The sequence below is a fragment of the Lissotriton vulgaris genome, chromosome 10 (genome assembly GCF_964263255.1).
Source record: "Lissotriton vulgaris chromosome 10, aLisVul1.2, whole genome shotgun sequence".
In the NCBI taxonomy this organism is placed as follows: Eukaryota; Metazoa; Chordata; class Amphibia; order Caudata; family Salamandridae; genus Lissotriton; species Lissotriton vulgaris.
The window spans coordinates 333,455,190-333,469,460 of NC_141698.1; the positions used below are offsets into that span (position 1 = coordinate 333,455,190).

Here is a 14,271-nt window from a genome sequence, read left to right on the forward strand (position 1 = left end):
TAACTTGATATATTTGATCAAATGTCCTTGTGAACTACGGTATGTCGGTATGACTACTAGAAAGGTACGCACACGTATCCAAGAACACAAAAGCACCGTGCGGTGCCGCAAGCAAGCAACCAGACTGACCGCACACTTCCTGGAGAAAGGCCATGGTCCCGAAGATTTTTACTGGACAGTCCTTGAACAACCACACATTCCAGACTCATGCGCAGATATAAGCAGGTTTTTGTTCAAAATAGAACAGAAATGGGTATATCGCATCAACAGTGACAAGGAGGGCCTTAACGAACCCATACCCTGGATGTCCCTCTGAATGGTCGTAATCATCATGTTCCACTCATTGACGCCTTTGCACTGTATAAAAAATCCAATACCCTTTAGGAACCTGTCTTCACTGCCTATTAACAGCTATTGGCAATCAATCGCACATTAGGGCACATATTTAAAGAAGAGTCAGCATTAATAGCGCGTCATAATCACTGTGAAGAGCGCATTGACATACGAACATTCGTCTGTGATCTATAACCCACTGCGCATATGTGCACACTTCATATGATTCGTGCCGTTATGATCTTGTTCAAGTAATGTATTACTAATAGTTATATGTAAACCACTGCGCATCATGGCACTTATCATAAGACTTAGTTTTGACTTTGGTAGCACCATTAAGAAAACATTTCTTCTTATAGAGACAATACTCGATAGTGGACTACAACTCCCAGAAGTCTTACTGTCACGTGACTGTTCGTCATCACGCTTGGTTTGTGAAGCACACAAAACACTAGCTCACTCGGCGGTCGGCGCCCCCCCGAGCAGTACTGAAGACTGCCTGGAGACGCCGACGGTTAGGTGAGTAACCGCATCACACAACGCATTTTGCGTAACCTTTGGCTGCCTCGCCCTGCGCGTACATGCCGCTAGAGGCCAGCCCGCTATCGAGCACACGCAGCGCTGTTCAAGCGCGCTTTCCCACTCTGTACGCTGCTCAACAATACATAGCGGAGTTCGTGTGTGCGCTTTCTGTAGCTAAACTGACACGCTGCTAGATTTTATTTCGCGATCCATAATATGAAGCGAATTCCGTCAGTGTCCTCTGACTTTAACTGACGCGGATCGGCCCTTTTGCTCTTACTATCTCCACTGTGTGGTCGTTGCTCCTGAGTCATGACAGAGTACGGCGTTTACGCCCAGCCTGGTTATAAGAGGCTCAGATAACCTGCCATCTCAAAGTATATTTTGCTATTCAAATGGTTTAGTGTCTTATCACTAGCCGCTCGATTAAACGTTATGTGATTTCTCACAGAGCGGTGCTCCTTTTACCTGCGCTGCAGCCAGGTGGGGTGAAGCTCCTCAACCTACACGTAAGGGTGAGTGCATACCCGAAATAATGATCAGGTATGATTGAACATATTGCAATGTCACTATGAATACAAATAATAACGTGCTTTGTGTTATTTGTTTGTTTGTTTGTTGATTTGTTTTACATGTTGGATCCCTTATCGTTTCACTGACAGTATACGGTTGAGCACGCCTGGATTTCCAGGTGACATCTTTTAATTCATTTTTTCATAAGCAGTAGTGTACTATATATAGGTCCTGAGGAATGCATTAAGAAAATCTTACAATATGCTGAAACATGTCGACCACCAATAAGTGCGGTTATTATTTAAAACCTGCACCCACACCTGCCTTTTAACCTTAGGGTTTGGGGGTTATTATTAAAATTCTTTTTACCACCCACTCACCTAATTTTAGTACCCTTCACTTTTCCACTCCAAATCACTATACACTGCTTTTTTCATTAGCCACTACTACACTCTCCTGTTCTGCTCTCATACCTCATACTACATCTCGGTCACGGTAATGTTTACCGGCCGTCTTGTCTCCTGGGTAAGGAGATCCCATATGATGATAACAAGGGCGGTACAGTGTGGCTTCTGATGGGAACAATATTTCCCTCCTGGTACCCTTGAGCCTCGACTTGACCACTTTTCAACTATCATTTCTCACTGTTACTGTCCGGTATAGTGGTTCTTACTGTCAAACTTGTTTTTCTAATTTTGACCCCCAGATATTAGTTGTTGTGATACATAGTGACCATAACCCCCTATGTATGAAGATAAGATGGGGCAAATTAAAGGGAAGTGGGAACAAAGCCCCCTTGAAGACAACTAGCGAGGTTGTCCCTTGCAATGGCAACCGCAGGTTAAAATGGGACAAAGTCCAACTTCAGGAAGGGAATCTTGAGAGGATTAGAGCGCATGTAGTAGCACTGACAGCAGAGCTGGGGGACCTCGACCAGAGAAATGGTTTTGACCAAGGGCCGCCTTTCTCCTTGGCTTACAAGAACACGACAGAGGAGGTAGGACAATACTTCTAGCCCAGGGCAAAACGGGTAGAGGGAACACTAAATCTGCCACCACCAGTAACCCATGATAGTCAGCCCAGTGCAAGGCAAAACGGAAGGAGTTAACTGTCGCCTTGCTTAAAAAGAATCCCTCACTAGTTAGAGCGGCTAGGAAGGATTGTGCAAGGGCGATAGCGCAGGCGAAACGTGAGTGGGAGGAACAACGTTGGCAGGATCTTAAATCCGCTGCCAACATGAAGAATGCCAAGCTGTTCTGGGATTTGATTAACAAGGCTAGGCAGCAAAGTGTACCATCTATCACAAACCATATAACGGAACAACAATGGCATCCCCACTTCTCTGCGTTGTATGATGGGAGGGAAGTATTAGACTCACCTCTCGCAGACTCAGATCTCAGGATCCAAACCCTGACTGAGCTCGAACAACCATTTCTGCCCTCCAAAGTAAGAGTGGCCATTAGACACCTGACCCCGAGGAAGGCAGCTGACCCGGACGGGATACCAGGGGACCTTCTTCTGAATGACCCTGATGCCTGGGGCAAATTAATCGCCCTAATAATGAATTTGATCTCTAAGGGATATCCGGTGCCAGAATCATGGAAGGGAGCAGAGGTGGTAACAGTGTACAAAAAGGGCACAAGAGACGACCCTGCCAATTACAGACCGATCAGTCTGATTGACGTGATCCAGAAGGTGGTTGGCAGGGTCATCATTTCCAGGGTGGGTGTCTGGATGGAAGAGGAACACGTTCTCTCTCACTTCCAAGCTGGGTTTCGCCAGAAGGTGGGCACGATGGACCAGGTCTTCCGTTTCTTTGCGATCTATTGGAAAGCCGTGACCATTAACAAGGGTAGTCTCTATCCGGCATTCATAGATCTTAAGACCGCGTTCGACCTGGTCCCTCGTGCAAGGTTGTGGGATATCTTTGGGAAGATGGGCCTCCCTGGGCCTCTTTTGGGACTTATTGTGAAGCTGCATGAGGGGAATTATGCGAGGATCAGATGGGGCACCCAGGGTCAACTGACAGAAAGGGTGCCCGTGAAGAGTGGAGTCCGCCAGGGATGTGTTATGGCACCGACCCTATTCTCCCTCTTTGTGAATGAAGTGGTGGATCATCTGAGGGAGGAAGCGGCGGACGCGCCATCCCTAGCGGGGGAAAAAACACCCACTCTACTCTTCGCGGATGACACCATCATGATCTCAAAAACACCCACAGGTCTTCAAAAACTCCTGGACCGCTTTAGTGTGTTTTGCATTGATAGGGGCCTCACTATAAATACCTCTAAAACGAAGCTTATGGCCATCTCACCTTCCAAGCGATTCAGGAATAATGTCTTGCTCAACGGCGTTCCCTTGGAGCTGGTAGATTCCTTTGACTATCTGGGTGTAGGGGTAAACAGCCGGATGAAATGGAAAGACCATTTGGCCAAAATGTTATTAAACCACAAAAGAGTCTCGGGTGGTCTTAAGGGAACAGCGGGAGTCGATTAGTAAACCTGTGGAACCGACTCTTGCAATCTATGATGGTCAAGTATTGCCGGCAGCATTATATGGTTCTGAGCTGTGGGGGTTTGAGAATATAACTGAGCTAGCCACGTCTGAAAATAAGTTCATGAGAGATCTGGTGGCCCTCCCAGTCTCCACCCCATTAATTCCATTACGGTTAGACCTAGGCAGGTGCCCCATAAAAGATATAGTGCGTCAGCGCCCACTTCTCTTTTGGGTGCGTCTGAGAAGGACACAGGAGCTCCATAAATATGCTGCATTTCTAGACAAACTTATTATCCTCAACACAGGCAATAAGATTAAGTGGTTGTGTAACCTTAGACAGCTGGTTGTGCAACTGGGCCTAAAGTGAAGCATGGTTGAGCCAAACACCGCCGCCCAAGGTAGTGATCAAGAAGATCTATTGGGAGTGGGTACAGGATATGGCCATACACAGAAGTGAAGGGGGCCCTCTCTCCCAGCGTTTTCTGGAGATCAAATGGACAAGAAAACTCGAACCCTTCCTTGATTACATAGAGAAACCACTGGACAGATCACTTTACCTAAAACTGAGGCTTGGGACCCTACCGGTGAATGACTTTTCTTCTGGGTGGAAAGATCCGGGTGTTCTACTAAAAGCTTGCCCCGGTTGTGCAGCCCCCAACGAGTCTGTGGCTCATTTTTTCTTTGCCTGCCCGGCATATAGGGTTGCCAGGAAGATATGGTTAAAACCACTTTGTAAGGGGCTGGGTCTTAGATGTCACAAAATAACCCTTTGGGTCCTCTGCACTGATACGTCCTCCATTGCTATGGTGTGTGGGGTAGCTAAATATCTGGGTAGTGCGTGGCAGACACGTATAAGGCGGTCCATGCTCACCCCTCACCCCACCCAACCACCAGCTGGCCCCATGGCAGGATATATCTTTTAATGGCTCTCTTGACAACGATTCATTGTACAATTTAGCAATTGTATACATCGAGTTGTATGCGATGTTGTATGTTTACATAGGATTGGCGGGTCCTTGCATTTTTTAGCTTTTTATTTGTGCTGGACATTTACATCTTAGCAATTTTAAACAAAATCGAGTAGTAAGGGATGATGTATGTTTATATAAGATTTGGTGGGCCCCTTCTCTTTTACTCTTTTATTTTTTCTTTTTAATGTACTGTATAAATTGTACACTTTTATGATAATTTTTATCGAATAAAGTAACAAACCATATACAGTGCACAAGCAATAGTGTGTGAAATTCAGCATTACCTAGTGTTTTGATTTGTTTTGGTCGTATTAAAATGTTTGTTTCCCCTACACTTCAGAGTTACAAAAATTGGCTTTATTTGCACATTCATATTCCTGATATATTCTGAAATATTTGCACAGTTCATGTACTGGCATTTAAATTTTGTGCTTAGAAAAAATAGCATCCTACAGCATTTCCTTTCACTCCCCCAGTACCCAGCAAGATTGTCTTAGTCAGAGAAAGAAAAGTAAACACCATCGAACCTCCGAAGACCGAGCCTGAAATTTCACCTGTGTCTGTGAATGCACAGGAAATCTGACAAGATAAAAACACAATTTGAAGTCCTGTTATTGGTAACTAACTTCTTAATTCCATCATGGTTATTGTGGGAGTGCTTTTGCACTCCACCTCCCACTTACCTTCCAACGCCAACGGCATGTGCTTGAATTTAGGGAAGAGGATTGTTTAAGTTCTGCTATTAGTAAAGAGTACTGACTAAAATAAACAAGCTCGTAGACGGAACATTGTTGCTCACAAGCATGCAAGATTGATGAAGTGGTAGTGGCGGAGATGAGTAAACCATCAAGCAGAAAAAAGCGAGGAAGGAATTTGTTTCTGAGAAACAACATGTTTACCTCTGTGAACTAGCATGCAAGGGAGACACCTGAAAAAAACATCTACTTTTGTGTAGTGCCTGACGAAAAAGAAAAAGAGTTCCTTGAAAGTGCGCACTCGTTAAAGAATACAAGGAGTCAATCAGTCAGGTGGTAAACAGGCTATGCTTCAAGGGAAAGACTAAGACCTGCTGGGCAGCGTAAACCAAATAAAGCCAGCAAAGAGAAAGCAATCAAATGTGAGTTACAAAACACAAATTAAATGGTAAGCAATGGAACGGACGGAATGCATTCCTAGGGTGGTTTTCAGCTTATCCGAACTATGTATTTGCAACCAGATAGCTGCACTGTCTAATAGGCTTTGACTTAAAAAAAAAACAAGAACTTTCGAGTGTACTGAAGAGCACTGCTGGGCAAGAGCAGAGGATTCCTCAATGGCACACAAGCACGAGCACTGTAGTACATTTCAGGTCTACTGTCGGAGGTCTTAGTAGTGTCCTGCGAGACACGTTCTAGTGTCTCGACAGGCACTGGTCTAGTAGCCACTCCCCCTATGGGAGTGGACACACGGCACCCCACACCCACCCACCACCGGCGTCACGGGTGACGTGAGCCGGCTAATAAAGAGGCCCGGGTGCACGTGCTCGTGGCCAGTTACTACCATACATCTTCCGGTGTTGGTGTCAGTTATTTGCGTGATGTGGGCCTGAGGCCCACCACGACAGTCTTCATAGTTCATAGTCAAGACGCTGTTTGGCTGATTCAGGTCAAGAAAGAGTCCTGATTTTATTGGACAACTTCTTATCTACATTCTTGAGGAAGATTGCTCCAGTAAGCGCCAAGTGCATTGCTGAAGAGAGGGTCCACATGCCTTAGCAGGAAAGGCACACATATTATACTGTTCCCTCTGCCACACAGAAGGTTGCAAGATGTACTGTTACATCCTTATAATGCACTACACTGGTGCCTTTCTTTAAAGGTCTAACTTTTTAACCAAAAAATCTAGAGGTGTTACGGCCTTAGTGTAATGTTGGAAAGCAGGCTTATTGATGCCAAAGCGCCACGTAGAAGCTTGTATTACCTTGAGGCTCCTCATCCTCGCCCACAGTTATTCTCATTGTACATCATACAGAATATTTCCTGTCCAATCCCAAAATCAACCCTCAGTCCAACATGCACTCTTGCCCAAAAAAACACCACTTCTCCTAATGCACAGCAGATGGCTGATAGCTGGTCTATTCCCAGTCACCAATAATGTACTCTCAGTGGAATGCTGCAAGCAACCCTACATAACTGTTCAGCAAATGCCTCTCTCGCCTATTCCTCCCCTACATATATTTCTCCCTTAAGATGCCAGATGTACCTGATAACAGAGAACAGCATGTACAAAAACTTGTATTGAACCAGTACCCTCACAGTTGCTATAGGAAGCAAAAACAAAATCCAATTTAACCAATAGTTCTTTTGCAGACTGGTTTAATCAGTTTGGTCATAAGGGAAAGCGGCGGTTTGTAAACTGCTTAACTGTTACTATGTGATTATCATATCAATTTACACAGAGGCAACACTTGATTTGATGTCTTCTATTGTTCTTGCCATTTCAGGTTATTGCAGCAGCAGGTGTCGAGGAGTTTCCTTCCTGCCATTTGCAGCCTGCATGTTTCTAGCTGTCTTCACAATTCCAACAGGACTTCCATAGTGCGCTGTGGAAGGCAGGTATACAGCCGAACGTATCCCGTCTTACTGGTCAGGCCTGATGGGTCCACCATTACCATTCGCTATAAGGAGCCCAGGAGAGTCCTTGAAGTAAGGCACAATTGTAATGTACAATCTACAGGTTTTATGTGGCAGCATTGTGATTATTCAACCCAAGCTTTGTGTAAATAAACCATGTCACTGATAGCTCTTAAGAGTTAAACTAGCTGACGTGAATGTGCATAAATATTTCCTTTCTTATGTTGAGGTATTTAGGTTAGTCAAAGCATAACACAAGGGTTCTTAGTCAAACTCAATGTTTAACTGTTGTCCCAAGCCAGTTTATCCTCCGAGGATCCAAATTCAGAAGGTGTTTTTCTGTGAGTAAAAGCGTCTTGTCTTAATTTCAGAAGTTACACCAAAGTCCGGTTTTGAGAATCTAACTCGGTCATTCACCTATTGTTATTTAACATAGATCACTGTCTTCACCAATAAGATAGCTGACAATATTCATGACTGAGATTTAAGGTGGTCGATTAACGTATTTGGATAATGTATCTAGTCGGGCATTGATAATCATCGAAAGGCCACCTGCTCAATGTTAAAGAAAATTAAAAAGGATTTTTTTTAAACACACAGAAATCAATATTGAAACACATACGTGTACACGTTGGTCTCTAATAAGGAATTTAATTGCCATTCACAATCTACTTTTTATACATACATTGCTATGAAACATTTGGGAACGGTGCAATTCTAAGAGCTATACTGGTTATATGAGCGGAATTGCAAGATCTATAGATTCTAGTATTGAGTTTTAGTGTTATCATTTATTGATTAACTCATCTGATGTGCAGGTTGTGTTCTTGCTCTCCTGTGTATCCATTCTGCTTTCTAATCAAATGTAGCATGATATCCAGCTTGTCGTCCATCCACAATACACAGAAAGGTGGTTCACAAGTATCTAGTTTGTAACGCACAACCTTCTTTTGCTGTATTTTCCGTGGCTAGCTGGCATTTTGTTTGACTATCTCAGGACCTTAAGGGACCATAAAAACCGGATCTCATTTTTGGGTTTCGCCTTTTTATTGCTTACCTAGCCATTCTCATAAGTATACAGTCTATGAACTTACATACATCCTATCCCTGGAGACGTATTCGTGTAGAACACAGCATTTCCTTTGATTTCAGATACAAATTATATTTACTAGACTCTGCAGTTGGAAAGAAAATGTTAAGTCATTTATATGTTAAGGCATCTGATTAATGTCAAAGAAATATTGTATCCCGATTTTTTAAAGTGTATAAACATCTTCTAAAAATGCCTTTGTGATTTTAGTTGTATCAACTCAAAAAAGCACCTAGGTGATTTTTCTTGGGATGCACACTTAAATGCATGCATTTTAAAATACCAAAATAGGTTTCCTATTATCAACAATTGTACGTGAAAGAAATAAACAAATGGAAAAGTAAAGTCAAATTTTTTTTTTCCAGTGAGGCTTACTCGAAATGTGGATCCTGTCATTGCTGAACGGGTCCTAAGTAATGCAAAATAAAAACAAGCGTTAGCAAAGCCTATATGTCTCCCCTTTCACACCTATTGGCTCTGCTAATGCCTTTCTAGAAGCTGTGCAACATTTGCAAATGCTGCACAACATGAAGAAAAGAGGAACAAAAAAAGAGTATCTGATAGAGACATCTAGCTGCAGATCTTTAACCTTAGAACTTCCAGGCGTCCGGCTGGATCTGGAAGATTTTTTATAGCAGTACCCTTGCACGCCGACAGGTGGCGCTGGTCGGCTCTGCGTGACGTCGTGTGCGTCTGGTTCGTCGTTGTGACTTCCGTGTCATCTATATGGGCGCCACCTAAGCGCGCTGACGCCAGTTCTTTTCTTTCTACGCCAGCCTGTGCAGATCCGTCAAAGAGAGCTACCCCGTCACTTTTTGACAGACTTGTTTGACTTTTTGTCGATGATTTTGGTGTGTAGGTAATGTCCAGTAAGAAGCCCTCTGAGTTAAAACCGTGTTGTGCCTGTCACCGCGCCATGTCTGTTACCAACCCGCATCTGGTATTTGTTTGGTGCCTGGAGCACTACCATGACCCGAAGTTGTGCTCCGACTGCTGAGCCATGGCGCCGAAAGCTTTGAGGGAGGAGTTCCTTAAGCTGCTTGCGGCCCAGCATCTGATTTGCATATGGCTGGGTCCAAACTGGAATGGCATGGTGAGCAAAAAAACGATGGATTTAAACCCAGATCTCTGTACTGGGGTGAATGTACAACATTGTTCTGCATTCTGTCATTCAATTGTTGTTTTTGCGGCCCGGCATCGGGCGCCTCGGAGATTTCCTAGAAGATCTTGTTCCCAGTCCCGGTGTCAGTCGAGAGGAAAGTCGTTGCACGGTTCCCAGGGATCCAAGTGTTCCTCCTCTCACTCGAAGTTGTCTAGGTTAAGTAAGAGGCACCATGAAAAACGTAAGAAGTCAAAGAATGCTTTGACTTTGCCCCGTTTGTTACCGGACGAGATGGAGGAGTCTTGGCTGTTAAGCGCCAGCTCTGCGAAGCCGGAGCCTGGGTCGGCTCTGTTTCCCTCCCCTCCCCAGGCCGGGAGCAATCCCCACCAGTTGAAATCTTTTTATGTCTCTATGTAAACCATTTTTGGGTTGCCTGACCCTGCTGGCGTGCCCTCGGGCCCTGCAGGCTCAGCAGAAGAAAGTGTTTTCTTGGGTTCTGCGCCGTCAGCTCTGGCCCTGGCACCCAGGCCTCCTCTTGGATCAGGAACGGTGCTGGTCGTACCCACTCGACCTTCCCCGATGCCACATCTGATGGCGAGACCCTCAACATTGCCCACCGGCAGCGCTTTCCCGATCCTTATGCCAGACGACAAAGAGCCGTTTGGCTGTTCACTGACGCCACGACCGGCGCCGACTGGGACGTTGGGCTCCATGCCATCTCCAGTTCCTTATTCTGAAGGGCTTGGGTTGGATGAGGCGCCTGTGGTACAGCAGGATCCCTTAGAAGCCCCACTTTCCAACAAGGAAATAGACTGGTAAGAGGTGATGCCAGTGGCTTGGACACCACCCCAGAGCCTGGTATGCTGTCTCCCCCTAACCTGGCTATGGAGGAGGGGGCTTCATTTGCAATGGTGGTGCGTGGGCTACGGAGGTCTTCGACCTGCAGCTTCCTACTGTGGCAGTCAAGACTGTCTTGACGAAGGTCCTGCAGCATGATGTCTCCACCTTGGAACCCTTGCTGCCATTTAATGAGGCCTTGACAGATGTTCTCTTAGGCAACTGGTCCAAGCCCAGCACAGGGGCTCCTATGAACAGAACTATTGCCCGCTGCCATTGCCCTGTGCCGGGCGACCCCGCTTTCCTCTCCGACCACCAAACCCCGAGTGCTTGGTGGTCCAAGCCTCTACTTAACATGGCGCATTCCCTTCTGCACACTGGATAGGCAATCTAAAAGGCTGGACAGCTTAGGTAAGAACAACTTCTCTACAAGCTGTTGCAGACGGGAGAGATGTAGCAATGTTTTCAGGACGCTGTGGAATGATTTCCTCAACGGCGGGCATTAGGCAACACGCCTGCTTGAGAATGTCTCACTTTTTGGGGGGTATCCAAGCCAACCTCATGGACATGCCCTTTGATGCTCCAGTCTCTTTGGAGACAGTGCGGACGTGGCGCTTGAGCGTTTTAAGGAGTCGTGAGCTATGGCCAAGTCCATAGACCTTTCAGTCTCCTCCCGGCCTTTGCCTGTCTTTCGCTCCTTTCTTGGCTAGGGAAGGGGCTTCCAACCGCGCCAGCCCTACCCCAGCCAGAGGACTGCGCAAGTTCAGCAACCCTTGCTTGGCCATGGGCGCAGTTCACCCTGGCCCAGTGGATTGGGAGGCCAGAAGTTAGGTCAAGCCCCATCTGGCTGCTTATTATCAAAACAGCCTTCTTAGTGGCAATCACTTCGGCCAATAAAATAAAATAAATAAAATAGGACCTCTTTTTTGCCCAAGATGGTGACACCTTTCCAACTGAAGCAATCTGTCACCTTGCCCGCCTTCTATGCTCCTTCGCATCTTTTAGAAGAGAACGATCTCTTGTTGGATTATCCTTGGCATAAAAACCTGTTATGCCTTGGCAAAGATAATAACTACAAGGGGGAGTGAATGGAGCAATCCGGCGCTCAGTCTGTGTCTCCCCAATTGTATAACTCTAGATGTAGGTAGTGCTCCAAGGGAAAGGGTGTCAACCCAGCACCCTAGATACTCTTGAATAGAAATCTTGGCCCTGAGCACATACACATGAGTGTCCAAAATGTATATCCAAAATGATCTTCACGTCTTTAATCCAGTTTTCAGCCAGACTTCATTTTATTCATATATTCAAATCGGCCTCACACCAGCCAACACGTGATAAGTCTTCGGGTTCAAAGTCACCCTACGACTTCTTCCGGGCTGTCAAAAGTTTAGGACAGCCTCTAGTGTATGACGGTCCTATCTACTATCAATATCGCCCGCTGCCATTGCCCATGACAGCCCTGAAGAAGTTGTGGGGTGACTTTGAACCCGAAGACTTATCACGTGTTGGCTGGTGTGAGGCCGATTTGAATATATGAATAAAATGAAGTCTGGCTGAAAACTGGATTAAACACCATTTTTGGATATACATTTTGGAAACTCAGGTGTATGTGCTCAGGGCCAAGGTGTCCATGCCTTGGCAAAGAAAACGCCTCCATAAATGCCTTAGAGCTCATTCAGCCAGCCACCTGAGCTCTTTTTCATTCGGTCCTGCAGGACTTTCTGGTTTAACACTTTTCCGCAGTCCCTCCTCTTCCAGAGATGGTACTTCTTGTTCTAAGATAAGAAATCTGCGCCTAGATGTCTCTATAAGATGGACAGCTTACTTACCTACGGTAATGCCTTATCTGGTAGAGACATGATCTAGCCGCAAATTCCTTACTGACCTACCCATCCTCCCCACACTGCAGATCAGGTTTTAGTGTCAGGTCTGTTCCCCTTCAGGTCCCTAGTTGTTTTTTAACACACCATGGTCAGTCACTTCATGACTCCGTGCTTCTGGAGTGGGAAGATATGAAAAGTACTGACTTCCGCGTGCCTATATAGACGATGCAGACGGCATGAAAACGACTAACTCACCTCAGACGACATGCGGCGCCTACTGACGACACCTATGGGCGCGCAGGGGGTACTGCTATCAAAAACCTTTCAGATCCAGCCTGATGCCTGGTAGTTCTAAGGTAAGGAACCTGCAGCCAGATTATGTCTTAACGAAATAAGGCATTACCAAAGGTAAGTAACTTGTCCAGCAAGGTCAATTTTTAAGTGCACGCATGAGTGATGAAGCATGCACATGACGCAAGTCCCTTTTTTTATCAATCCAGGATGGAATGGTAAATAAAACAATATATATCAAAATAAAGTAGCGTCAATGTGTGTTTTTTAAAATTAGAAAGCTCAAGTGCTGGCAGCAGTTTGCTGCCTGTCCCTCTAAAAAAAAAAAAAAAGAAATAGAATCGCTGATTGGGGGAAACAGAGGATCCGGTTGGGTTTGTGGGTGGGGTGGAAAACTCGCATGAGATAGGGATCAACAATAAGAATAGGGGGTGATACACAGGAGGAAGATAACACTAGGGAGAAGCACACAGGCAAGAGCAACAGGGAAAATGGTGAAGAGAAGCACACAGATGAGTGATGCATACAGCGGCTGGGGCAAGCACCCAAATGAGACAGCTGGGAAGCACATGCACTCTGATGGAGGTTTTAAGCAAAAAACTAGTTCCCAGGAAGTGAACAGTGAAAGCACACAAGCAAAGAGGCCATGATCTGGGGGGAGGGGGGGGTTATAGGACAAAGCAGGCCATCGATTAAGAAACAAGCAAATGATAGTGACAATAAAGCCAGCCAAAGGTAAGTAATAAGTGTACTTTAAGCCAACTACACGTTCTTGCCAAGGTGAGAATAGGCCTTTAGCAACCAAACAGTTAGCGCTGCCTGAAGGCTCTATCTAAAAGCAAGCATTGCAAAAGCAGTAGGTCTCTCATTTTTTGTAGTTGGAGTTATTGGCATTATAAATGCCAATTCTTTTTTTTACATAGTTATGTTGCAGGGTGCAGGACCATATGTGGCCAAAAGAGGTTCCATGGGACCTCTTTTGGCCACATATGGTACAGCAACATGGATAGGTAAAAACACATTGGCATTCATAATGCCAATAACTCCAACTCTAACAAATGGCATACCTATTGCATAGACTTTGGTGAGGCGAAATAATGAAAAGAAATGTGCTGCCCGTCAAAGTCTATTTTTTCAATATTGTAAGCTTTTGGTAAGCAGCACAGCACGCCGCCTGTGCCGCGCTGCGTATGAAAAGCATATAATATTGAAAAAATTACTTTGGCGAGCTGCGCCCAAGAAAACAAAGGAGAGGTTGCCAAAGTCTATTTTTGCTGTATTGTAAGATTTTGATAAGCAGTGCAGCACGCTGCCTGTGCCACGCTACAAAGTTGAAAGTTCGGCGAGCTGCAATCACACGCAGCCACAATTACTTAATACAAAAATATAAAAGCGGGTGCCCTGATGAAACCTACAGCATGGCCCCCGGAGTTGGAACTGCGTTTTAAGAAAATAGCGCTCACAGACTGTAACTGAAACCTAGTGAGTACCAACACAAGTAAAAGGGAAGTTTTTTGGGAGATTACAAAATCAGAAAAGGCAGTACTAAGGAGGGACTACAAAGCCTATTCACGGATCAAAAGCAACCATTTAGAATGGACAGTTAACAGGAGAAAATTGATAAGATGGGCGGAAAATAGGCAGAGCTTCGAGTCCATACCTGAATACAGCATGTCTCGCAGAG

General features: G+C 45.3%; 1 protein-coding gene across 1 annotated transcript in view; it reads left to right on the forward strand.

Moving 5' to 3' along the window:
- Positions 1 to 14,271, forward strand: part of LOC147685196 (large ribosomal subunit protein mL55-like) — a 145,942-nt gene that overhangs the window by 120,136 nt on the left and 11,535 nt on the right. The window contains exon 3 of the mRNA XM_086941113.1: positions 7,315 to 7,516. Coding sequence (XP_086797239.1) covers positions 7,315 to 7,516 — 202 coding nt within the window. The remainder of the gene's footprint in view (positions 1 to 7,314; positions 7,517 to 14,271) is intronic.